General features: G+C 39.3%; 2 protein-coding genes across 3 annotated transcripts; one reads left to right on the top strand and one right to left on the bottom strand.

Moving 5' to 3' along the window:
• Positions 1-1920: 1920 nt before the first annotated feature.
• On the bottom strand, positions 1921-9708 carry LOC133997505 (heterogeneous nuclear ribonucleoprotein Q). Of its 2 annotated transcripts, XM_062437112.1 has the most exons (11): positions 9575-9708; positions 8207-8366; positions 6473-6591; positions 6054-6275; positions 5341-5517; positions 4907-5042; positions 4512-4717; positions 3653-3802; positions 3369-3490; positions 2711-3249; positions 1921-2578 (listed from the first exon to the last, which is right to left on the bottom strand). In XM_062437112.1, exons 1-11 carry the CDS (start codon positions 9575-9577, stop codon positions 2571-2573), a joined length of 1842 nt encoding a protein of 613 aa, XP_062293096.1. In that variant the 5' UTR covers positions 9578-9708; the 3' UTR covers positions 1921-2570. The 2 variants fall into 2 exon arrangements, with proteins under 2 accessions (XP_062293096.1, XP_062293095.1); XM_062437111.1 differs by having other exon boundaries at positions 1921-3249.
• Positions 9709-11274: 1566 nt separating this feature from the next.
• On the top strand, positions 11275-25610 carry LOC133998038 (mitotic checkpoint serine/threonine-protein kinase BUB1-like). Its single transcript, XM_062437776.1, has 21 exons — positions 11275-11297; positions 11457-11516; positions 12126-12267; positions 12413-12609; positions 14651-14832; positions 14964-15082; positions 15933-16411; positions 16499-16539; positions 16635-16754; positions 17907-18014; positions 18282-18363; positions 18550-18637; positions 19763-19940; positions 20043-20109; positions 20452-21305; positions 22643-22743; positions 23136-23297; positions 23420-23577; positions 23878-24055; positions 24300-24406; positions 25158-25610. Exons 1-21 carry the CDS (start codon positions 11275-11277, stop codon positions 25354-25356), a joined length of 3645 nt encoding a protein of 1214 aa, XP_062293760.1. The 3' UTR covers positions 25357-25610.
• The last annotated feature ends 1271 nt before the right edge of the window (positions 25611-26881 follow it).

Raw genomic sequence — 26881 nt, 5'->3', positions numbered from 1 at the left:
TGTACAGTCTGTCAACTACATCATCACTCAGTTCATTTTATAAAGACAGCAAAGACTTGTTCAGCCTCATTTCAGGAGGTCCAGCTAACATCTCTACAGTAGCTGTAGCCTATGTCAAGTCTCAGCTGAGAACTAAAAAGTCAGCAAGTGCTCTGTTGTTGCCTGTGCATATCTCTGAGGTTTTTTGGGGAAGGGGGGGTATAAGGGGGGGGGTTGGGGGCGGGGAAGAAGGGGGTCGAACCCTGCCTCAGTTTCCTCAAGTATAAAAACGGGACAGAGCAGGCGAGTCCTCGAAACTGAGGTAGTTAACGAACCCTTGATGGTGGTGGTGGCATCAGTTCTTAATTAAGAGAACCATTTTCCTGGAATGCCCCGACTTTAAAAAAAGAAGAAAACAACGCTGGGTATTACACCCGTAACGTTATTTATGATAATCAAAGATTATCAACGTTAAAATCACGTCATAAAAAGACGCAGTTTAAAGAACTCCAAGTTACACTAAACCACTCCAAACTTCTTATTTTCTGTTTTAAAAAGTGCAAAGACTTTTTCCAGAAAGATGTCCACCATGAACTCTCTTTACTCAGCAAGTCTCAAATGGTATTATCTAGGGGGTGGGGGTGGGAGGGGTGGGGCTAAAGGGTGGGGAGGAAGGGACTTATAATTTAAAAATGACTCTTTTTTAAAAATAAAGGAAATAAAATAAAATAAACAAAACAAAAAATAAAAGCAAGCTCAAGTTTTGCTGTTCTGATTATCTTCGAACATGGCAGTTTTTCGGGAGATCTGCTCCTCAAAAGGCTGGAATACCATTGGACCACTGAGTCAGGTGACCTTACCAATCCATCCACTGGCAGCCTGCGGGCGCGAGACGCCGTACGCCGGTCAGTCTTCATAGCGACGAGGACGCGTCAGGACCGGCCTCGACCCCTTTTCCCTGCTAGTCAGGTAACAAAAGGAAGCAATTAGACAATGGAAAAAAACAGGATGGTATTACAATCTAAAAAAACACACATCTACTACTTCTGTTGTGTATAAACGTCACGCACGCATAACCCAGTCGTGTAAAACATGAATTTGCATACATTAAAAACTAAAGAGAGACATATACAAAGCATTCTCACAGACTTGCACGCCCTCGGATTGAACATGCAACATGTCAATGCCTTTAAATAAATAAATAAATAAATAATAAATAAGAGACGACGACAAGCACAGACACAAGAGTCGGCCTTGTTTTTTTGGGTTTTTTTGAGGGGCGGATCCTTAAAAAAACGTTTTTGTTTTTGGTTTTTTTTAAGTTCAATTTCGAAGGTGCGGCAGGTGTGATAAAAACGTGGCTTAGGCGGGCAGAGGAGGAGGAGGAGGGAGAAGGGAGGGCGGAGGTGTAGGGGTTAAAGCAGCCATCTTATCTATTTAAAAAAAAAAAAAAGCAAACTGAACATTAAAAAAAGAGACACTACAAGCGAGTCATGCATGGCAGTTATCTCCCACAACAGCACAATATCAAATCCTCTAAATAATAAAAACATGCAAGATTAGTATCCAGGCCTTCAACAGCTAGGTAGATCCTTCTGGGACAAGGAAAAGCTTGACTTTGAAAATTAATAAATCAAATTGTGCTTTTTCTTTTCTTCCCCCTCCTCTTCCAATCGGTATCATAAGGGAGTTAAATGACACACTTATAAAAAAAGGAGGGAGGGGGGGGGGGGGGGGGTCAGAGGTTACTCTTTTTTTTCTTTTGCTGCATCGACAGTGAATTTAGGACACCAATTTGTGAGACATTTATGTTTTTGGACATGAGAGGAACTCATAAAAGGATGAAGTATGTCACTACACATACAGAGCACTTGAAAGATGCCGACTATAGAAAAGTAGGTGATTTGGAATTTGATGGCATGCAAAGGTGACACTGTAAGTAGCAAGTGGCCAACATTGGCAAACCTTTAAATCCATTTTCTTCCACAAGGAGCCTTAAAATTTGAAGGCAATTTGAAGAGAGAATTTGCCGAAACATGAATTTGCAACACAATTTGAAGTTTTGTACACGTGTGCGTGTATGTTTATTAAAGCAGACAAACAGCAAAGAATACAAGCCAAAATGTAAAGCCAAAAAATAGGACTACGATGGTCCTTTTTTTTCTCTTTTCAATAACAAGACACGCAATTACTTTGTGACAATACAAATTGTATTTTCATTTGTTTTAAATACATGTTTAGGAGACATATGCTTTGTTGCTGTTAGCTACTTAAAACATGGAAACCAGAATCTCTAAAAACATACATAAAGCTATAGCCAAATAGACAGCTCGAGCACATAATTGCATCTAAAAAATTTTCAAACTTTGTTATGGAAAATCTTATGACCATCTTTTCTTTTCTTTTTTTAAAAAAAACAAAAAAAACAAATGAAAAAATAAAACCAGTTCGCCAGAAACAGGTGGGAGTGTGACTACTGTTTGAGTCCAAGCGGATTATTAAAATATGTACAAAAAGTATATCTTGCCAGATGTCACCAATTTGGAGGAAAAAAAATGCAGGCAACCGTATGGGATTGAGGGCCAATCAGATCAAGTCTCTAAATAAAAAGACAAAAACAAAAAAACAAACACGTATTTTGTTATCAAAGCCCTACTCGTTTACTTCCACTGTTGCCCAAAAGAATCCTGATAAAATTCCTGGTTGTCAGATTTGTAACCGGAATAGTTACCAGAATGATCACCACCTTGGAGCGGTTGCTGAGCAATGGGTTGAGAGCCCCAGTTCTGATTATTGGTCTGGCGACGCTTGGAATCTGGCTGGTTGTACCCATCAGCTTTGCGCTTTCCTCCTACATTTCCACCGCGGCCACCCCGCGCACCACGTACCCCTCCTCGCCCTCTCGGCTGCACGCCTCCTCTTGCGCCCCGCCCGCCACGGCCTGGTCCGGGCCCGCCACGCTGGGAGAAGTTGGACCTGCCCCTGGGTGCCCCGGCGCCGCCACGTCCCCTGGCCGGAGAGGATCCGCCCCGTGCGCCCCTGTTGCCACCCCGCCCTCGGCTCGGGGCCTGGAAGTCATCGTACCCGTAATAGGGGTCGTCGTAGCCGCCGCGGTAGTTGTGATAGTCATAGCCGTAGTAATCGTAGTAGTCCTCATAGCCGTAGTAGTCTGGGGGGTAAGAGTAGCCGCCCCGGTTGCCGCCTCTGCCCCGGCCTCTGACAGGAGGAGGCATGTGGGGAGGGGGAGGGTAGTAGTAATAGTCATCATACCTGATGAGAGCGAAAGAAGGCAAGGAATAAGAAGACGGTAGAGAGCCAGATTAGCCTATAATTAAGAAATTAATTGTTTTGTTTGTTTACTAAAGACGACCTGCGGAAACGTTTCTTACATTTGTGTTTTGGCTGCTTGTCTCTGGGCTTTACGCTCCTTCCTTTTCTGATCTGGTGGCTTGGCGAAAACAATCTCAATGGGCTCTCCCTCCAGCTCTTTCCCATTCATTTCTTCCAAAGCCTGATACAAACACAGCGGCCAGCAACATTCGTTAACAGTTCTTCACCATCTTTTGTTCATCTGTTTTCAAGCTGAGACACATTACTACACGATTATTACAATAAAAATGGTTTTGCCAGTAACGTGATATATATATAAACCGAAATGCATAAAACTCCATACCTTTACGGCACCATCCCTCTCTTCAAAGTGAATAAAAGCATAGTCTTTGAGCTTCTTCACCCGCTCCAGTTTTCCAAACTCACTAAAACTCTTCTCCAGGATTTCCTCAGTGACGCCGTTCGCGAGATTTCTAACAAATAAAACCTTCACCTGCAAAAAAAATTAGCAAAGAGGAGGTCAAAATCTCCTGTCACCTTCTCCTCCTACGAACCTCGTTTATGAGCCAGAATTGATTTTTTAGGTCAAGGAGAGGCCAATTCTCCAGAGGTACAAAACATGTTCTACTTCCATACCTTAAACAGCCAATTACATGTTTTACATTTAAAGATGTTGATGCCATTTGTGTAATTAACACCGTTAACCAATATAATAGCAACTTATATACAAGTATATATAATACCATCAAATATAAGATAACTCTTTTTCAATTAGGGCTACAGAAGTTATTTAAGCATCATTTCAGTAACTGTTAATCATACATATATTGACATTTTAAGGGAGAGGAAAGGCCAGTTCCCTAGAGGTACAATACTACTTAAATAGCCAAAACAGCCAATTACATGTCTTATATTTAAAGATTTTGGTGCCATTTGTGTTTTAACAATAACTTATAAAAGGCAATTATTATTTCAATAACTGTTAATCTTACAAACTCTGACACCTAAATGTTTTCCATGATGCTTACTGTAGTAAAAATGTAGGAAAAAAAACTTTTAATTGTGCAGATAAGAAATTTGCCCCTTAAAAAAAAAAAATTCCTTCATTTTTTCCATAATTGTATCATTAACTCTACCTAAAAATGATCTAAACTCAAACTGGTGTAACATTATTCTCCATCAAATAAATCCCAGCTGCTTACCTTGGCCATGACCTCTGGGTCGGGGTCCTCGATGGGATCGGCCCACTCCACTGTCACCACGTTGCCCCAAACCTTCACCTTGCCGCTCATTAGCCGACGACGGGCCTGAGCAGCTGTTTTATGGTCTTCATACTCCAGGAAACAAAAGCCTCGGTTCTTCTTTTTATCATCTGGTTGATGGTAAAGTATGACGTCACTGAGCCCCTCTGTAGGTAGACGGACGAAAAGATTTTATAATATCAAGAAATCACGTTTAAATGCTTGAGATTAGAATTAGAGATCAACTAAATTTCCAAACTACAGCAGCCATGCATTACAAATTACAACTATATAAAGGCTAATATATAGATATATCTATATATATATATATATAAATGAAATTAAGATGATTTTACCTGTGACTTTAGCAAACTCCTCAACAATCTGCTCCTTTGTTTTACTCTTGGGGATGGAGCCAACGAAAAGCCTGTTGTTGGCAACAGATATACAAACCCCGATGTGCTTGCCCGGGCGAATCTCATGATTATTACACTGTAAAAATAATAATAATAATTTTTAAAAAGCACATTTAAAAAAGGTATGTCACTACACATACAGGAATATTTGTATCTACATGTTGGTAGTTTTACTTTAGCTGACAAATTTGCTTCTACTTCCTCCGTCAGTGGAGCACATGGTGAACCTTTGCACACACAAGTTATTTGGCTGCTGAACAAAAACTACTGTCCTGACTCGATTCCAACTTCAGTTTCCTCAGAAAGAGAGAAGACTGCTCGGTAACAGGATGCATTCCTGATTTTAAAAAAAAAGAAAAGAAAAAACAACCTACCAGTTTTACAGCCTCCTGGGCCGCCTCTTTAGTGCAGAACGTGACGAAGGCGTAACCCCTGTTCAGGCCACTCAGAGGGTCCATCATTAGCCTGAGGTCCCAGATAGGACCAGCCTTCTCAAAGAGAGGAACCAGCTCATCTTCAAACAGGTCACGGGGAATCTTCCCGACAAATATCTAGGACAAAAGCAAGAACGTTTACAGATACGCATAAACCATTTCCACACTTGATTACGAAAAGCTGGGCTGCAAATCGAAGAAATTTGGGGGGAACTTTGACAAAGACAATAGGAATCATTTTATAAAAGCATTCATAACAATTTGATCTAAATCAAAATCTATGTATCTTTCTTTCAGAAGCTGTTTAGAGAGAAACAAACAATGCACCAACTTATAAAGTCCACAGATTTATAGTGAAACATTTTTCACAAGCCTATTAAAGTTCAACCTTCACAGCCTGGATTTATATGCAAAATATTTCATGATTACATCCAAGTTGGTAAGTTTGCCAAGATTGTGCAATACATAGAAATCCTATTGAGTACGAGGACTACAAGTAAATCTGACTAACATTTACCATCGATTTGAGGGGCTGAGATTCTTCTAAAAAAGGATCAATAAGACCAGATGAAAAGATGAAAGACTCCACTAGCTTAGTTTCCTTCCCTGACTGACAGCTTGTCATGTTGCATTAAGGTTAAATCAAAGTGTACCTCTGTTCCAACGTTGGGTTGGGCTCCAGAGTACACTGACTCAGGTGGGGGGCCGCCATACTTTCGCTGGCCCGTTGTAACGTCGAGTGTGTAGTTGGTTCTGTCCAGGAGTTCTTTGATTTTGGCCTCGTCCGGTCCTTTAGTGGAATCTGAAACTTTAGTCCCTTGTTTCTCCCTCTGCCGGTAAGTCTTCATAACTCCACAGAGAAAGGCACTTTTGTTCTGGAAGAGAAAAAGAAACGTGTTAAAAAAACGAATATATTCACCTTTTCTTATCGGAGGATTAAAAACAACACAGCACAAATAAAACGTACTTATCTGCAGTGTCAGTAAGCAATACTAGTCGACCACAACACAACATTTTCACAAAAGACCTCTTTGTCTTTCAACATTATTAGAGCTACATCGGAAAAACTTACTTGCACGTGCGACAGATCGCTCTCTTTGAATTGGACCAGCACTTGCAGGGCTCCCTCCTCATTGAATTCTTTCAAAGCTTCAATAGCCCTTTCGTCTAGGTCGCTATGTGCTACCAGGCCTGATGAAACACAAGGAAAACTAATGTCAATGTGGTGTTTAAAATATAACTAAAAAATAACAATAAAAAGTCAATATTGTGTTTAAATATAACTTTTTAAAAAAAAAGATAAATAAAATCAAAAAAAGACAGGCACAGTCTTCCGAGAAAGCTGACTCGACTCTGACACAGACATGCGACTCATGCAGCAGCTATTAAAGCAGTTCAAAAAGCAGAGGCTTAATAATAATTGATTTTCACCGGAAGAAGCCGAGCAAGATGACAGCTGAGGGGCACAAAGCCCCTGCTTACGTCCAAGTTTCATTGTTATGCATGCTATTGTTTTACAGCCCCATACTGCGCCTAGTTGTCGGTGCAATCCACTTCCTCAAGACATGCAAGTAGAAATCAACTGGCACAGATGACACTTCAAGAAAAAAAGATCAAAGCATAACTCTCAAATATTTTAAAGATGCTGCAGAACAACATTTCCGGACATCATCCAGACCATTTAAAAAACATTCTCCCACTAATATTTCAAACAAATATCATTTTAAACAGCGCTGTGAATAACAACATCCACCGTGGCTCCTTCTGAAAACAGTGCATATTCACCTGCTGCAGCCCCAGACAGCTGCTCTATTGTTTCTGCTTTAAGCCACAGTACCAGCTGGCTTCAATCTACCTTCCTTGAGCCCTTTTTTTTTTTATGGATACAACCATTCTTTCACCCATTCAATCCAGTTTATACACTTAAAACAGCATGACAGTATATTTAGTCACAGACCTGCAGCAACTATTTAACGTGCAATATTTTTTTTTTTTTTTTTTTTTTTTAAATCTCTGCTAGGAGAAAAAATTGTCTCTTTCAATGATTTAATCGAAGCGAAGGGAGGGGAGGTTGAAATGTTAAGTCATGGTAGAGCTCATGATAATAAAACAAGATGCATGCCAAACAAGCAGTTTTTTACGCTGCTTTACAGTTATTCTGTCCATCATGCAGCTGCTCAAATATTAGATTTATAACTTATAACTATGCACTAATCTACAGGTATTAACCCGATCATATGAAAAAGAAACCTACACAATGTGAATGGTATGCATGTTTCATTCCTTATGTCATAATTATATCCATTAGGCTTATTTCCAGTTGTCTGTTTGTTATCTTGATCATACGCTCAATAAAATGGCAGAAAGTGGTAAATAAAGCACATTTTTCCTTCTTGAAATAGCTTATTCTGTCTCACTAATAGTCCAGATAAGAAATACTCTCATATCACATAGTAACAACAATAAGCAAAATAGCCAATCCTCACAATCAAAAAGCTAGAAAAGGGGGTGTGTTTTACATTTAAGGTAACAACAATGATTAATCAGGTACCAAAACAGCTGCTATTGATCTCTGTCAATGGCCTGCTTGATTGATTATGTTATCGTTTCATGTCTAATCAATGCTGAAGGAAACAAAAGATAAGACTGGTGTAGTATTCCTTTACATAGAAAAAAATATAATAAATGAGAATTGTAAGTATATTGATGCAAAATAAATGATAGACATGTGTTTCAATGACCTAAATCCCCCTTTTCTCACAGTTATATTAAAAAACAAAGACAGCAAATACAGTCTTTTGCTTACCTGCTACGTAAAGTTCATCCAGCTTCTCGGCCACTTGCTGTGGTAAACCAGCCTCCAGTAGAGCCTCGAAGTGCTCCGAGCGGGTCACAGCCACGGTGGTGTCCATCGGTTCCTCCGTACCGTTCCCATTTACATGATCTGTGGCCATGTCTTCAGACATCTGTGCACACACACACACATGAGATATGAAAGAGAAATATTAAAGCAACAGGACCAATGCAGTTTACTAAGACACAACACATTTTTTAAAAAGAGTGTGCATGGGGTTTGGCGCCATCATTCAAGACTGGATCCCTGTGTTTAGAGACTAATGCAGAATGAATGCTGCACACACACACACACTCATATATATATATAAAAGCAACAGGACCAATGCAGTTTTCTAAGAGACACTTAGTGCATGGGTTTGGCGGCACCATTCAAGACTGGATCACTGTTTAGAGACTAGTGCAGAATGACTACTACACACTCACTCTATCACACACACACACAGACAGACAGACAGATACATATATATGAGAGAAATATTAAAGCAACAACACTTGTGCAGCTTACTAAGATACACCTACTAAGGGACAACAACAACAAAAATAAAAAAAGAGAGTGCATGGGGTTTGGCGCCATCATTTAAGGCTGAAACCCTGTTTACAGACTAATCCAGAAAGAATGCTGCACACACTCCCTCTCTCTCGCACACACACACACACAGATACATATATATGAGAGAGAAATATTAAAGCAACAGCATTGGTGCAGCTTACTAAGAGACACTGGAACAACAAATAAAAAAGAAAAGGAGTGCATGGGGTTTGGCGCCATCATTTAAGACTGGATCCGTGTGTTTAGAGACTATTGCAGAATGAATGCTGCACACACACACATACATACACACATGCTGAAACACATGAATGGCTGACAGTAGTAACACTCAAGTAAAATAACTATAATAATAATCCACGGTAAAGCAGCTGCTACATACAAATATATAAATAATAAATAACAGTGCAGGTGTGTGAAGCTCGCGCGTCTCCACCACGCCTCTGGTAGCTCGTGGGGTAGCTCGCGTTTCCAGCTCGTGCAGACAAGGCCATGGTGCATATTGCGCGCGTGGAGGGAGCAAAAGCAGATGCAAAAAAATAACATAAACATAATAAATCATGTCGAGTTAATGCGTGTTTCTAATCTGGGGCATGTTCTGCACGTTTAACCCGGTAAGCAATCAATGTGGGGCCTGTTTTTCCAAAATGCCGGGTCGCCATGGAGCTGCTGCTGCTGCTGCTGTCCAACATTGTTACACATCAAGCATTAAAACTCAGTTAAAACACACCACATTTAAGTAACATTTCGGTCCCCTCGGTGCGTACATACCATGCGAATCTAATCTCGGCTGCACGACGCTGCTCCGCCGTGTTGAAGGTGCTTCAAATAAAAAGGTAAAATATTCTCGCCGGTGGCTTCAGGTTGTGTTTCTTTACTACCCGGTGAAACAAAATGGCGTCGACGTAACGCGGGGTTTCTTACGCTTCCTCCCACGGGCTGCTCAGCTTTCATACATCCGGTTACCCCCGAGGGGGAGGGGGTGTTCCCAAAATAAGGGTCGGGACCTCTACAAGGGGCCGCGGGGTTAAGCAAAAGGGGACGCAAGAGATGATTGTGAATAGAACTGTCCTACTGTCATGATATTATTTATTTAATTTTGTTCTGCTTTTATTACTTATTGTTAAATTATATGCACTGTTGTTATTATTTATTTGGTCAATATATTTTTCTTCTTATATTTGGCACTTTTGGGAATTTAATTTTACTGCATTGTATGACTATTAAAAACAATTAGCAGTAGTGGTAGTAGTAGTACTAGTCATTTATTTTGGTCCTTATCAACAATTTTCCAAAAACAATGTACATAGAAATAAATAAATAACAATAATGAATTAGATCAAAAGGAGAAAAATAGTGTTGCACTCATTTTTAAATGCATTTCACTCAGTAACACTGCCTCAACTAGTGACAAGTAGTGAAGTAAGTCATTATTTTGAGATAGTAATGGTGGTTTTCCACTATACAGTTCTAGCACTACTCGACTCGGCTCGCCTCGACTCACTACGGTTCCAGGAACAACCTTTTCCATTACAAAAAAGTACCTACTCAATGTGGGCGGGGTCGTCATAGCACGGCTCCGCGAAACTGCCGTGACTTTGTTTTATATGCGACACAAACACATAAACAATGGAGGACATTGACGCATTGGTGTAATTGCTGCTGTATGTGCCATTTTTGTCACACAGAAAGCAAGAAAATTGAGCCGTATGGCTGTAACGCTGTTGCCGGTATTTAAAAATGGCGGGAACCTCACCAGAGCAGGTACTAAAAAAGTACCAGGTACTATCTCTAGTGGAAACGCAAAAAAAACCGAGTCGAGTCGAGTCGAACTGTGTAGTGGAAAAGCCCCATAAGTCATTCTTCTGAGATAGTAAGTCATTATTTTGAGATAGTAAGTCATTATTCTGAGATAGTATGTCATTATTCTGAGATAGTATGTCATTATTTTGAGATGGTAAGTCATTATTTTGAGATGGTAAGTCATTATTTTGAGATACTTTCTCATTATTTTGAGATACTTCCCCACTTTTTTTTTTCATCACAACAGCGGAAATGGTCTTCCATACTTTGGAGAAAACATTCAGGATTGCAGCCCTGAAAGCCACCTCCTACCTCTGCCTTTACATTTAAGGTGTATTTATTGGTAAAACTGCACATATTTCAACAGTTCTTTTTTTCCATTTTCCTTTCCTCTTTTATTTAATTGTTTTCCTTTCCTCTTTTATTTTGTTGATTTCTACGCAGGAAATGTCGTCATACCACGTGGGCGGAGCCACCGTGGAACACTCGCGTTGCTATTGGCTGTTCGATATTTCAAATGATATAGGAACAGCTGCAGAAAACAGCTCTAACGATCCTGGATATTACGGAGAAATGTTTTGTTAATGTTTATACATATTTTAATAAGAAAACAACATAAAAAGTGAACTCAATGTTTGTGATATTAAAGCTCTCAATCTCAAAGTGAAATGGACGTCGCTACGTATTTACAGTAAGTCACAATTACTCGGTTTTTATCTTCATCCTAGTGGTTCCCTTTAGAGGTAACTTAATAACATGAATGTAGCTGAATTTTTAAGTATTTTATCTAACTTATACATGATAGAAACACATTTGCCACACTTTAATGTCCGTGCATTTATCATTTTAGGTGTTTTGAAAGCAGTTTGAGCTCATACACAGGTGACGACCCTCTGGATGAATGGAGCAAGTAAGTCACGTTAATTTGACATGTCCAAGTTAGCCTCACCCGATGTTTGCATCCATACAGGAAACGATATTTATTTGTTTGCATGATTAAAAAATCATCTTAAAAATAATAATACACAACAGTACCAATTACCAAGTACTAAAATACTCCATTGCATGTAAAGATCCTTCATGAAAACCCTTATTTAAGTAAAAATATGAGCCTAATATAGTAGATATGGCAATAAAGTATTACAGTAAAAGTACATACGTTTTGCTATATAGTTAGAATATAGAAAAGTTATACAGCTCAGCTCACCTATTTTTCTACAAGCATCAGTACAATTATCTGATGTGACTTTATCTTACACTGTTGTGTCTTGATTAATTATTACTTAATAATGCTTGTAGTAGTAATGAATGAGTTTTAAGTTTCCAATCATTTAACCTTACATCACAATATATTGTGCACCCCTCCATCAGAGTGTGTTGTGTTTTCATTTATTTGTATTCCTTTGTTAAAGAGCTCCATGTGTCCTTGTTTTGTGCAGGTCTTTGACACTTGAAAGAACACATGCACAATTAAACAGCTGAGAGATCTGAATGCACACTTTACTGTTGACTATTGCAGGTTTGTGGAGTACCTGGAGCAGACACTGCCTGCTGACAGTGGCGGCAACATCTCTCAAGTGTTGGACAGTCTTGTACATCGTTTTTTGAATGTTGAGCGATACGCAAATGACGTCAGATATGTGAACTACTGCATCAGATGTGTAAGTCTGACTACAACATCACATTATTACACAGAATTCATGCTTGTTGATAACCTTACTGCTTGCTCCTAGACTGTCAGGTTCATGCTGTGGATACTGCTAAAACCTCACACGAGCACTTACATGTTTTAACTCTGCTTTACAGGCTAGTTATTATTCTGAGCCCTTCGCGCTGTATAGTTACATCTTCAGTAAAGGTGTCGGCACCAGGACCGCAGCCCTCTACGTGGCCTGGGCTCTGCAGCTTGAACAGAGAGGACTGAACGATCAGGCGGATGGTGTGTATCAGAAAGCATTGGAAAACCAAGCCCAGCCGTCCGAGACCGTGCTCCATGAATACAGGTAACAACACAGACGTGCATGTTGAAACCTGAGCTACAACTTAAAAAAAAAGAAAACAAGAAACAAACACTTTAGTTGCCAGTTATATAAAAACAGTTTAATGCATAAATTGTTGTAAATGATCTACAACCATTCTGCTTCATAATCTGTTAACATAAAATATTTAATGCTGTCAAATAACATGTCATGATGGCAAATCTGACTATCTGTATTTGTACATATATACACAGGGTTAGTTCACCACCTCACTACTGAAACAGATCACCATTAACAAAGTGGATATTATGCAGACATGAACATTTCCTTTACATAAGTACACACAATATATTAGCACAAAGTATATTTCACTGCACTTTAAGTTCTGACATAATGTATACATTGAATATATAAGCTGTCTAGGGTGTGTGATGTGTGGATACCTGTGGGATCAGAATTAGGGAACCAGTCAATAAAAAAAGAGGGTAAATAATGAACATAATTATTAGTTATTCTTAATGTGATTTTAAAAAACAATAATCTGATTTTCAGGCAGTTTCAAACAAGAACCAAAAGCCAGACAGCAGCAACAGGTAAGAGTTTATTCACTTATTATTTAGCACACATTTTTAATGAATCTAAAGCTGTGTTTTTCAGTCCTGGTCGTGCATGTTTTAGATGTTTCCCTGCTCCAACACAGGGTAGGGGTTATCAGGCTTCTGCAGAGCTTGATTAGAAATGAAAGGGATCAGGACCAGGGTTGAATATGACATGTCTTATTCTAATTGTTTCATTTATTTATAAAGCAGGAGCTCGAACCCCTTTGCAGGACTCCCAGTTAACCAATCAGATGACTTCCAACAGAGAGCCCGCTGCTCAGAGCAAGGTGTGTGTGTGTGTGTGTGTGTGTGTGTGTGTGTGTGTGTGTGTGTGTGTGTGTGTGTGTGTGTGTGTGTGTGTGTGTGTGTGTGTGTGTGTGTGTGTGTGTGTGTGTGTGTGTGTGTGTGTGTGTGTGTGTGTGTGTGTGTGTGTGTGTGTGTGTGTGTGTGTGTGTGTGTGTGTGTGTGTAAGAGATTTCCTTAAAAATAGTTTATTATCTCTGCGTCTGCTTTCTAAATCGACTCATACACACTGTCCTCTGTTACAGGCCACCGTGGATTGTCCGCCTTCAAGCACCATAATGTAAGCGTTTTAACTTTCTGTTGTGTGAGCTTGTTTTCTGTGAGGAGTGTTTATTGCTCCGGGGGGGTGTCGGGGGGGTTGATGGTACCAAAGGAGCAAAGGGAGATTGGGCTGCTTCTGTTTTCCTCATCACGTTTCTAATGATTTATTGATGGTGAAGACAGTATGGAGCAGACACAGGCTTAATCTAACAGTTACAGCAGGCAAATTAGATTTTTTTTGAGAGTATAAAGCACAGTCTGTGGCACTGAAATGTTTAAATTTGGGTTCACGGGAAAGTATGAATCCACTTCATGCCAAAAAATGAGCAAATTCCAAAGCTCTTGAGTCATCAATAGATGGCGTACTTACCAACAAAGATACTTTACTTCAACTACAGCTCAACAGGGAAACACAAAGAGGGAATTTGATGCTATAAAGACTGTATGTAGCTTATATGAGGCTTCAGCATATAGTCATATCAAGTGGTTATCTGCCACTTTTACAGTCTTGTTAGCATCAAATTCCCTCTTTGTTGAATTGAGCGATCGACTAATCTGTCAATAATCTATTATTCTATTATAATCTATTTTATTCACATAGAATAATTGATAATTTTTCATAGTCATCTCTTGAAAATCAGAAATCTTCCCTAAAATGAGCCTGATCATTAATGTGGTTTTATTTTCTATTTTAGAAATAGTTTACTTTATTACTTAATTACTCACTATTTAAATTAGATTACATTCAAATTAGTTTCATTTTCTAATTTATTGAATTTACTCACATATGTCCATAACTTTATAGTATATTTCTAAATTTATTATTACTGATCAATACCTTTTTGTACTGTTGGAACTGTGTCCGCCTGTGATATTATTTAATCAATTTTCTCTTTTTACAGAGTCTCCCGCTCTGAGATTTCAGGGGCGAATCCCTCTAGTCAAGGCTCCAGCGTTCCCACCGTGTCGGAGTACATGAGAGACGAACTCGTATGTGAAGGATCTGAATTATGCTTCGAGGAGGTCCGAGCGAACAAGTACTTCAAGCTCCGCGAGGAGCAGGAGAGGGAGAGGAAAGAATTCGGTAAACGAATGGATTATAATAACATGATCTTACTGTGTGAGATAATTAAGGGGGCATCTCAATGCTGGAGGGAAAAAAAGTTAGTTACTGATTAATTGATGTCATAACATCTGGTGTTGTTTTGCTTACAGCGGAGAGGCTTCTGAAGGAGCATGAGGAAGGCATCCAGAGCTATAAAACTTGGTTGATGGAAATTAATCAGAATATGGAAGCCTGCAGAGATTTAAGTAGACAGCCGTCATCACAGAGGGTGAGACTTACACTGTTTACTGTCAAGCTACAGTACAGACACAACATCTATATGTGGGTAAACATTATTTGCGTACACATTTGGGGGGATTTTGTGTTCAATGCAACGTGTTTTCACTCTGAATGCTTGTCTGCCCTTCCTGTTTCTTTTCCCATCAAAGATAAAAGCTGTAATGAGACAATTGCATCAGGTGGTTTTAAACTCTGACATATACCTGCTTGCATCTCTGTTTGTACATTTTATATGGGGCTGCAGCAGCTACCCATATTATTTTCATTATTGATTAATCTGCCACATATTATCTTGATTAATCATTTAATAAGTCTATAAAATGCATGAAAACAGTAAAAAATGTCTGTCAAATATTAATATACAGTCAGTCAAGATGTAGAATAGCAGCAAATCATCACAAATGACCGGCTAGAAAAGGGAAATATTTGGCGTTTTCTACTAAAAATGACCTAAACAAATAAATGAGACCTGCAACTATTTATCGATTTTTCTTATTAAATCATAATTGTTAAAGTAAAAAATAGCTGTTTGCAGCTTTTCTAATATGAGCATTTCAAGCTTTTCTATGTCCCACATGATTGTATACTGATTGTCTTAAGATTTTGGGCTGTTGATCTGATAAAACATGACATTAGACAGAGCCATCATGAGCTCTAAGAAGTTATAACGGTCATTTGTAAACATTTTATAGCCAAAAGATGCATCGAGAAAATAACCACAGATTAATCGATGAATATTTCAGCTCTAATTTGAAATCTAAAATCTAAAAAATGAACACAGAGCACATTAGTGGGTAGATAAATTACATTAAACCACATCTTTGTTTCCTTTGCTGCAGCTGTCTGTAGTGGAAACAGCCACCGGTCCGAACCCTAATCCTACCCAGCAGCCATTTGGGCTTCCTCGACTCTCAACCAGCCTGAGCAGCAGGCGCTCTCTCGGCTTGAGATTACACACGGAGCCGACCTTCATCCAAGAGGCCAGCGCCGTCCCCGAACCCGTTCAACAGCTCAGCCACACCACGACACCAGACACAAACGCTCTGAGCTCAGCGGTATCCCATCATCCCTCTGCGCTGTTTGACAGGAGCGTTCATTTGCCAACGATGACGCCAGAGTCCGCGGATCGAACGTCTTCTGTCAATCAGGCCTCGATGGTTCAGCCTCCGTCAGTTCAGCCGGGTGTGAGCTTTGAGCAGGCCAACCTGTCGCTGCACAGACCGGCCGCCGTGAACGCTGACGTTCTCATGCAGGATGATCGGCTTCAACGCAGCAGCCTGGAAAACTATCAACCCCAGGAGCACATCATTACACATCAGTGAGTGGCTCCTAAATAGTTAGGCAATAGAGAAACTTGTGTTATATTAATCTAAATTGCTCTCTCTTCATTTCTCTCCCTCTCCAGAGATGTCAGTCACCTACCAAAGCCCGAGGAGAAACTCGATAGTGAGTAAAACTCCGTTGTTCACACGTGTAAAATTGTAGCTTCTCAGGAATGTTGTCAAACCTCGTCTTTGTGTCTCTCTCTCTCTCTCTCTCAGTGTCACACAGTGGCACGGCCAACCTGTCTCACATCACTCCTAACACTTCACTGGGGTTTGTTCAGGCCACACCGTCAAGGGTGCTGCCGTCACCCACTGTCAACACACGGGAAGCACTGGGTGAGCACCAAGCGAAGGATCTTTATTTACACTGTTAGGGACGAGGCGACCTGTAAAAGAGCTTTATAGGCACAGTTTCCTCAGAGCACTGCTTTTTATCACTGTTTATGCCGCCTGGTAGCTCCACTATATCCCATATTTCCCTTCAGATTATTGTTGATATCTTGAATTGTGTGAAGGCTGAAACATCAGCTGTAATTCTGTTAATTCAGTAGATTTAAATGTATCAAACCTTTCATAAAATGTAAATTGAGTCTGTTTAATACCAGTGGTAGAATGCATTTAGTACATTTAATCAAGACATTTTGAGGTATTTCTATTTTACTTGAGTATTTCCCTTTTATATTACTTTTATCTACTACTCTATTACATTTCACTAGAGGGAAATATTGTACTTTTTATTGCATTATATTGATCTCACAGCTATTGTTACTAGCCACTTTTCAGATCCCTATTTTATACTGTATATAAAACATATGAGCAGTTTATAAAATAGGAATTGCCATAGATTAGACTTCCCAAGAGTCTACATTTTAAGAATGAGCTCCACCTTGAATAAATATAAAATATAATATAAAAGTCTAAATGAGCCACTTTTTTGCTGCCGATACATTTGTACTTTAATAAGATTGTGAATGCAGAACTTTTATTTGTAGTGGAGTTTTTTTCATTGCAGTATGCTACTTTAATTTAAGTAGAAGATCTCAGTACTCGTCTTCTAACACTGCGTTATACAGTATAGACATTTGTGGTTTTGAGGATTTAAATTTGAATCTACACTTATATAAAAATATCTACATATGTTTGTATCTTTGGTTCCCAAGCAGACACATTTATGGACAAAAGGTTACAGAGTTTTATTTAAAAGAAAAATATTACAATGAAAAAATTGGGGAAACAATCAAATAAATAGACAAATAATACAATATAATATGAAATATTAAAAAAAGATAAAACATAGAAGCAATTTGAAAAGGACATGTGATCTATATTTAACTTAATACAGCTTCAGTGTGTTATTAAGAGTTCAGTTTATCCTACTTGTACTATGTTACTTGGTCCAGTATCTGGTGGTGATTCACCATATTGTATTCCACCTCAGATTTTCCATCCAGTGAATAACATTGAATCTGTTTTTTTCTTTCACCTCAGGGGTGATCATGGACATGTTCCAGGCCCCGACGCTCCTAGAAGACCCGTTCGACAACACATCAGTGCTCCACACTGCGGGGGAGTCTGATGCTGGATACCCACGAAATGGTAAATAAGCTGGATGGATATTTATTATTATGTATATTATGCCTTAGACCATGTTACAAGGTCTAGAATATTATTACACGCCAAGAAGTAGCTAACATATATTCATAGTATTCATATTCTTTCTACCTTTCTGCAGAAGAGAGTTGCACAAGAATTTTTGTTAGTTTATTTTCTGTAGATGAAATGTGTGGTTTGTTTATTAATAATGTTTTTTTGCTGTTTTCTGCCAGTTAAACACATTTTTTTTTTTTTTTTAATGATTTGAAGGAGGCGCTTCCTTGTTGAACAAACCCCCGACCACAACGCCGTTCACCATCTTCCAGGACGACTTAGACAAAGAAAACTGCAGGTAAATATAGATTCCAGTTCATCAGAGAGCTAGAAACACACATTTACATCCACTTTTTAAAATATGTGCATTAAAAAAAACAAACCTGAGTGGAAACACTGAGGGGGTCAAGTCAAAATATCATAAAAAGTTGTGCTTGTGACTTAATTTATTTGACTTATTTTGTTCCTGTCTCATCCTGTTTAGTTCTGCTGCTCCTGCTGCTGCGGCGGAGAAGCCAAAACCAGTCAAAGCTCTGGCTGTAATCCCAGTGTCTAAACCAGACAAACCTAATGTGAGTATGAACAAAACCCAACATCCCTTTTATGTTGAGCCCAATAAAATCCCCCATAAGTTTGTGTCTTTAACAATGTTACAAAAACATGAATAACGTGGAAATTAACTAGCAAACTGGTAGAGAAGAGAGATATAAGAGGGATCATACAGAGGGAAGAGACAAAAAATAAAATTGCCTTTTGAAAAGCTGCCTTATGAAGAACATCATTTGTCCTACTAGATAGATAGATAGATAGATAGATAGATAGATAGATAGATAGATAGATAGATAGATAGATAGATAGAACTTTGTATGAAAGCAGAAAAATGTCCACAACAAACTATTCTCTAAAGAAATGATCAGCTTATCACCTCACATCATTTTAAGTTGAACTCCCAGTTAAACTTTAAATCTGATCAGCCTCACAGTTGTGAATAAGGTGCTTCAGTATTTTGAACAACTGAATGTGTCAGATACAGTTAAATCTCCATTAGGGCTGCAATTAATGATTATTTTCACTATCAATATAATCTGCTTTATAATCTGAAGTTGAAAACTGCAAGATTTTTTGCTAGAGTAGTTTAACTTTATTATTATTCAGATGTTTTTATTGGGGTTTTTTTTTACCATTATATACAATGCATTGTAACAACAACAACTATACCCCTGGGAGACAATAAAAATAGAAATAATAATAATGAATAATGAAATAAGATAACAGTAATACAAATACCAATCTTAGTTTGTTTGTCTTTTAAGAGAAAAAAACCCAAAAATTCATATAAAATACAAAAAATCCATAAAAAGAAATAAACATTATACAGTGACTCTACCAAGTTGATCTTCATTTACAGTCATTAAGTCACATTTCTCGTGTTGTATATCTCGTTATAATACTCCAGGAATGTTGCCATATTTTTGTGATTTACTAACTGAGCCTAGAGTGAAGAGTAGTTTAAAATGTAATTAACTAATCAAACCTTATGGTTATCAGCACGTTGTGTGTGTGATGCTGCTCAGCTCATTTTCAGGTTGTGAACATTAAAACCTGTCATGTTTCTGCTTCTCAGACAACCAAAGCTGATTAGAAATCTTGTTGTGTGAATTTGATCAAATGCAATCTCACTCCGTCCGTCCCTACAGGACACTCCTCCGGATCTGATGCCAGACGAGTGCACCATGTGGGGGGCTCGCTACAACTCCCTCAACTCGCTGGCTGCTTGTCCCAACAGCACCACAGACTTCGCCATGTTGGCCCAGTGCGTTTCCACTCCGTTCACACACAAAACTCCTTCCAGCGGCAACTTTTTCCAGGATCAAGGTACAGAACCTGGACTCTTTTTTCAGGGTTTGTTCTCATTATGTTTTTTCTATGTCTGGAAAATTATTAATTCAAAACTGATTTTTTTTTTTTTTACTTCAGAGAACACCTGTGATAATGCAGATGGTGATGATGAAGCCTTTATCAGACGTCAGACCAAAAAACTCAGGTAACCAATCTGTCTTTACAATTAATTGATTAGTTGTTTGTTCTATAAAATGTCAGAAAAAAGGTGGATCACCGTTTCTCAAAGCCCAGGATGACATCCTCAGATGTCTTAACTATCTTGACTAACAGTCTACAACCCAAAGATATTCAGTTTACTGTCATAGAGGACTAAAAAAAACAAAGTATTCACATTTGAGAAGCTGGAATCAGAGAATTTGGACATTTTTTTCATTTAAAAAGAATCTCAAAACGATCAATTATCAAAGTAGTTGTCGATTAAATAGCTATTGATCATTGCAGCTCTGTTTGTATCATTCTCATGCGTCTCCATCGCCTCCCTCAGCCCCATCATAGAGAGCAGTCCACCTGATGAGACAGGCATCAGTCTCATTGTCCCCTCAGTGGCGACACATGGCACCATCGTGGGTGAAGGTCTCTCTGCACCTCAGCACTGCCTGACCACCTCTTCCTTCACCATGGCGCAGCCTCCTCCACCGGCCGTGCTGTCTTTCAGAGACCTGACGCTCTGTCCCACCGACTCCTCCATCCACAGGACCACGGGACCCAGCTGGGACGTTTACACGAGCCCCGAGCAGCCTCCCAAACAGGCCTCTCTGAGCGCACCCGAGAGCTCAGTCAAACCCAGAAGTGAACCTTTTACAGTCATGGAGGATTTAGACGAACTCACCAGCACAGAACGCGCCCGAAAACTAGCCTTTGACGTTCCCATGAGCCCAGAGAACGCTTCCAAACCAGACTGGCTGTTTGTCAGAAGCCCCGTGGCCACAGTGGAGCCGGACTTGGACCTGGACCTGGATGTCTTCCTGAGTCCGTGCCCGTTCAAGAAAGAAGACACCGTCCAAATCAAGTTCCAGGACATCCCCATGAGTCCGGAGCAGCCGCGGGTCTGTGCCGACGTGCCCATGAGCCCGATGCAGACACACCAGTTCGGCACCGTGGACGAACCCATGATGAGTCCAGACAGAAGCATGAGGATCCACGCCGACGTCTCCATGAACCCAACGACACCCAGGACAGCCAGGTCGGGAGGAGTCCCGCAGGTGTGCGACCCCTGGGACAACGACCTGATCTCTGATCTGCTGTCGACACTGAACCCGCCTCTCACCTCCCACCCTCGCTGCATCACCTGGCAGTGCAACATACCGAACATCAGCCCCAAGATGACCATCAGCATGGGTGAGAATCTTCTCGGTTATTGATTTACTACTTTTTCAAATAATTCAACAGTTTAGAAAAATGTGCTTATTTGCCTTCTTAGACAATTTTGTGTTTACAATAAATAACGCAAATTCAAGAAATTTCTGTAATGTTTGTGAGAGCTTTAAATTCTGCTAAATTGCTGCAAGCTTTTCTGCATGAAATGGTCAAATCAACAGACTCCTTGTGATTTTAAATGTCGCATTTCATGTAGTGTTTAACTTTTTTTTAACATTGGAGCACACCGTAAGATGGATAGATAGATAGATAGATAGATAGATAGATAGAAACTTTATTGATCCCCTTGGGGAATATTAGGGTCGAGCAGCTTAATACACAAGACATCAAAGAACAATATACAAAAAAATTAAATACAAAATACAATATACTAAATACTAAATAAAAAAACAGCAAGGTCTGAGGTTGAGGAAGTGGTATACATATGACATTTTTCCCAATTACCCCAATGTTACTGCAGTAAGAGACGTATAAAACACATAAAGACACATAAAACATTGCAAATTGTATCACAATTGTTTGAGAAGGGCACCACCAAAAAAAAACAATTTTTAAATAAATTTTAAAAAATCCAAAATAGAAATCCTGAAGGGACTGAAACATGGAGGTGCAGCCACTACACTCAGCATAAAGAATGAAAGCAGAGGGGAATCGATCAGCCTGGCTCAGTCAAAAACAAATACACCCACCAACACCTCCAAAAGCTCACAAATAGACACTTAAAAAAAAAAAATCTCATTAATTAAATCCATACGCAAACAAGGTTTTGAAACCAATAAATTAAGGTTTTAGGGAGAACTACATGCTGTTACTATTTCACAATGATCAAAGACCTGCACACCCACACAAGTGTTTCCAAATATTTTTGCTAATTAGACCTACGCTCAAGTTAATGATGGGTGAAGCTACACATGACGTCACCAAACTACATGTACTGCACACCGAGCAACACAGCCAAAATGTATTGTGTGTGATGTTTTTCTGTAGATTTTAGTTGCTAAATTAAAAAAGATGAGTTGAATTAATTTTCATGAATTTAGAGAAGGAATATTGACTTAAATTGTCCTTTTTTTCTGCTTTTCTTTCGGTTTGTTATAATCTCAATTTTGACCAAACTCATGCAGTTATTAGGCAATATTGAATTTCTCATATAATCATGTCATAATGTTATTCTTGCTGTCTGTTGGTTGATGAGTGCAGCCACATATAAGAGGGTTTTTTAAAGGTGGTACAAGTAAATACTATAAAATGTCCACCAGAGTAGTTTGTTGATTTGGAAATGTTTTGACCTCTTACAGGAAATGCTTCCCTGCGCGTCGACTGCTTCCTCGGACAAGGAGCCTTCGCGACCGTTTACCAGGCGACTGAACCCACGACGTCAGAGAAGATGGTTATAAAGGTACGATGGTGCTGATTGTAGACAAAGACTCATCTGTGAGCTCGGCTCTCTGTACATAAATACAGTATCTCCATGAGTCACATGCTGCGCTCCAATGCTAGATAACAGCTTAAATAACAACAGGTTTGCTTTTCATTTGCGTAACATGCAGCATGCTGTGGTGAAGACGGGGATAACAAAGACTTTACTGTCCTGGGGAAGGGATAAGAAGGCCTATTATAAGTCTCAGAGAATAATTAATGTAGCTGATTGTTTTAATATGTGGCCTATAAACCAACAATGCAGTTCTTCACTAAGAACTTTGATATAAGTTTAAAAGCAAGCGGGTATAAAGAAGTTAGGTTCAGTGGATATCTGAGCTTTTCCTGTTTCTCTCGTAACATCAAACGCAGGTTCAGAAACCGGCCAATCCCTGGGAGTTTTACATCAACACTCTGCTGGACGCTCGGCTGCAGCCCGACGTCCGTCACCTGTACAGCAGCATCCGCTCCGCTCACCTCTTCAACAACGGCAGCGTGCTGCTCGGCAAGCTGCACAACTACGGCACTCTGCTGGTACGTTCACATCCATCATTTATCACCTCAGAGACTCTATGATGTATATTCCTGCGTGCGTTATAATAATAGGAAACGCACATGAACTAATATGGAGAGTTGTAAATATCTTTCTCTTTCAGAATGCAGTGAACATTTATAAAACGCTGAGCGATAAGGTGATGCCTCAGCCTCTGGTCATGTACTTCACCGTCTGTATCCTGCACATGGTGGAGCAGCTGCACAACATCCACATCATCCACGCTGACGTCAAACCTGACAACTTTATGCTGGGAGAGAGGTAATAATCAATAATCAATAATCACATTCATTATTCAGTAAAACTCCTCATTTAAAACCACAGTTTGTTGAAATTTGGTGATTGCAGTCTGAACTAGTTAGTTAGACTATAATTAAAAGGTAATCACATTGATTTGGAAGTCTTCTGCCTCTTACTGTTTCCTGAAGTTTTGCAGCTATTAAACAGTTTTTCCCCTTTAAAACTATTAAGCAGAGCAGGTTAAAAACAGTCGACATGAAGACATAAAAACTGACACTGAAACACATCATCATCAACATCTTCGCCGTTGCTGTGTTTCAGCTTCTTGGAGAACAAATGCTTCGATTCAGAGAACCTGGACCACGGCCTTTCCCTCATCGACCTCGGACAGAGCATCGACATGGAGCTCTTCCCAGCAGGCACCACTTTCACCGCCAAGTGTTTGACGTCAGGCTTCCAGTGTACCGAGATGCTCAGCGGGAAACCCTGGAACTATCAGGTGAGGACACGCAGCATGAATAACCACTCCTCTTATCATATAATACATTAATATTATCATATTTATTTGTTGGATATAAAAGAAAACACATTTTTCCAAGTTATAAATTAAAAAATAGTAATAAACAAATCAATACACTTTAATAGGGAATAATCTGGACTAATTCACGATGCAGAAATGTTACAATAGTTACATGATTGAGTAATTGTGTGTATTTTAATGTCCTGTATCTTGTGTGTTTCAGACGGACTACTTTGGGATCGCAGGGACCGTCTACTGCATGCTGTTTGGGACGTACATGCAGGTCACCAATGAAGGCGGCGTGTGGAAGACAAACGCTGTGTTTAGAAGGTAATTCAAAAGACTTTCTTAACCCTCACATCCTGTTCATATTCTGACTCGTAATTAGTCTCTGCACCAATTCACATTCATAAATTCCTCCATCAGTCATTCATAAATGTTTGATTAATCCTCAGTGAAGCTGTCAGAGAGTAAACCGAGAAGTCTATTTATTTATGGGGGGGAAAAGATATTTACAATCATTATTTTATGATACAGGAGAACATGTATATAATATGAAGAATATAACATGTTTGAATGGTAATTTTTTGAAATTTAAAAAATAAACACAGGTCAAATTTGCAAATCTTTAAAGAATGTGTATCAGCTGCACAAAAAATAAAGAAGGTTCATTTTATTTCAATTTTTTCTATACTGTGGGTCACCTTTAGAAAGTCCAGCTAAAATAAATTGGGCCTGAACAGTATGTAACGGTTAAAGTTATATACAGAGATGGAGCGAGGGGGTTGGTATGACATGAGAATTAATGCAGCACAGACTACTCCAAGTATTTTCCGCCAAACTAGCCCGTGATTATATGTAGAAGTTATTCAGTAGGATTTATTGCAGGACTGTTGTGTTAGACCCACATGAGTCTAAAGTCTGGAGCACAAAGGAGTAAAATACAGAATCAAAATGAGATCAGGAACAGATGGTCAGACTTTGAGACGATGCAGCTGTAATCTCCTCATCCAGATGTGTCAACGACCTCTTAACAGTCAGGATCTTCCGTCTCTCTCTTTTTCCGTCTCCATTTGCACAGGAACCCCCACAGCGACTTGTGGCTGGAGTTCTTCCACACGCTGCTGAACGTACCGGACTGCGGCCCTCTGCTGAACCTGCAGAGCCTCCGCCACAAACTGACGTCCACCCTGCAGCAGGAGTACAGAAGCAAGCTTCCCACGCTGAAGAGCCGCCTGGTGGTGATGCTGCTGGAGAGCCGCAAGGCAGCTCGCCGATGACGGCGCCATTAACAAAGTCTCATTACTCCTCTATCTTTTACTTCTGCCTCTGCATCTGTTCATATTTTCTATACATTTTGCCTCTTCCTCATTCTCTTCACTCTCAACCACTACTTAGGCTTGTTTTACTCTGATTCAAACTGATGCTCAGTTTTATTTTAACATTGTAAAGATGTAGTAATGTCACTGAAGGATTTGAGAGACTGAAATATGTACATAAAACAGTTCTTATTATTTAGTTGCTTTTTTCAAAATGTTATTTTACATGCATCCAAATTGTGGACTGATATCCACTTTTCTTTGGGAAAGAATAAATTGTGTTGCAGCTTAGTAGATTATTGGCTCAGTTTCTGTATGAAAAGATCCTGTGTTTGCATGTGTTCGCACTGATTTTTATATTTGCGCTTTCCATTAAAAGGAAATTTAACAGATTATTTTGTCATTTTTGTTTCTCACTTTCACAAAATTTGACAAGTCAAAAGACTTAAAGTTAGAACTGGATGGATAAATCAAGCAGAAGGTACCAGGCAAAAGTTTGGACACACCTATTCAAAGGAATGGGAGGCTGTGTTAAAATAATTCAGGAAAAAATGATCTCCATTACATATTTTGTCCCATTCCGTGTATACAATCATACGTACAGTGCAAATATTAGTATAGGATTAGACATTTTCTGGCTTCCATCTGATGGAGTTAACACAAATGATGCTGTGACAGATGGAGATGAATCTGAACCAGAGACACTGTTTCCCCATTTACATTTTACCACAGGGTAGATTGGAGATAAACGCTAATGTGAGCATGCTAACATACTCATAATGAAAGAGGAGAAATGAAAACTTTGAACGACTGGTGGTGCTAGAATAAAAATAATAATAAAAAAAGTCTTCGGGATTCGTCGTCTATGGACTTTGAATGTCTGTAAATGTTAGTAACAATGCACCCAATAGTTGTCAAGACCTGTCACTAAAAACAGCACCACCAACCAGCTGATGGTGCTGGAGGAAAAGTCAGAGGATCACCAAACTGTGGGAGTCATCCTCTGGGTGCAACAAATGTTTGTACCAAATTTCATGGCATTAGTTTGATTTTAACTTTGGTACGGACGTTATTTTGTCCTTTCGACCTGTATGCATGTGTGCACTTGTTCACAGAGAGCTTGATGCTGCAAAGTGCTTGTTTTATGCAACCTGTGTTTGCCTATATAATTTTCCCAAAACAGAACTTGTATTTAAACAGTCACTGTGGTAACGCTATACAGTAAAGCATTAAAGGACAACTGATTGTTTGAGATAAAAATAGCAATATAGCAATAGACCAGGGCCCTAAAATCCATATTGTTATTCATGTTAATGTAATCTGTTTGTGACAAATGCATTAACAAACACATTATAAAGTGTTCTCGTCTTCTAAATGCTCAATAAGAGGACATAAAGAAACACAAAGGCTTCGTATTAGTTTCAAAATAAACTGTAATCACAAAAAATCCTAAGACAGTAACTAAAAACCAAACACACATTATTAA

The sequence above is a fragment of the Scomber scombrus genome, chromosome 17 (genome assembly GCF_963691925.1).
Source record: "Scomber scombrus chromosome 17, fScoSco1.1, whole genome shotgun sequence".
NCBI lineage: Eukaryota > Metazoa > Chordata > Actinopteri > Scombriformes > Scombridae > Scomber > Scomber scombrus.
Note: the sequence above shows the minus strand (reverse complement) of the source record. Positions and strands in the feature narration are given on the sequence as shown.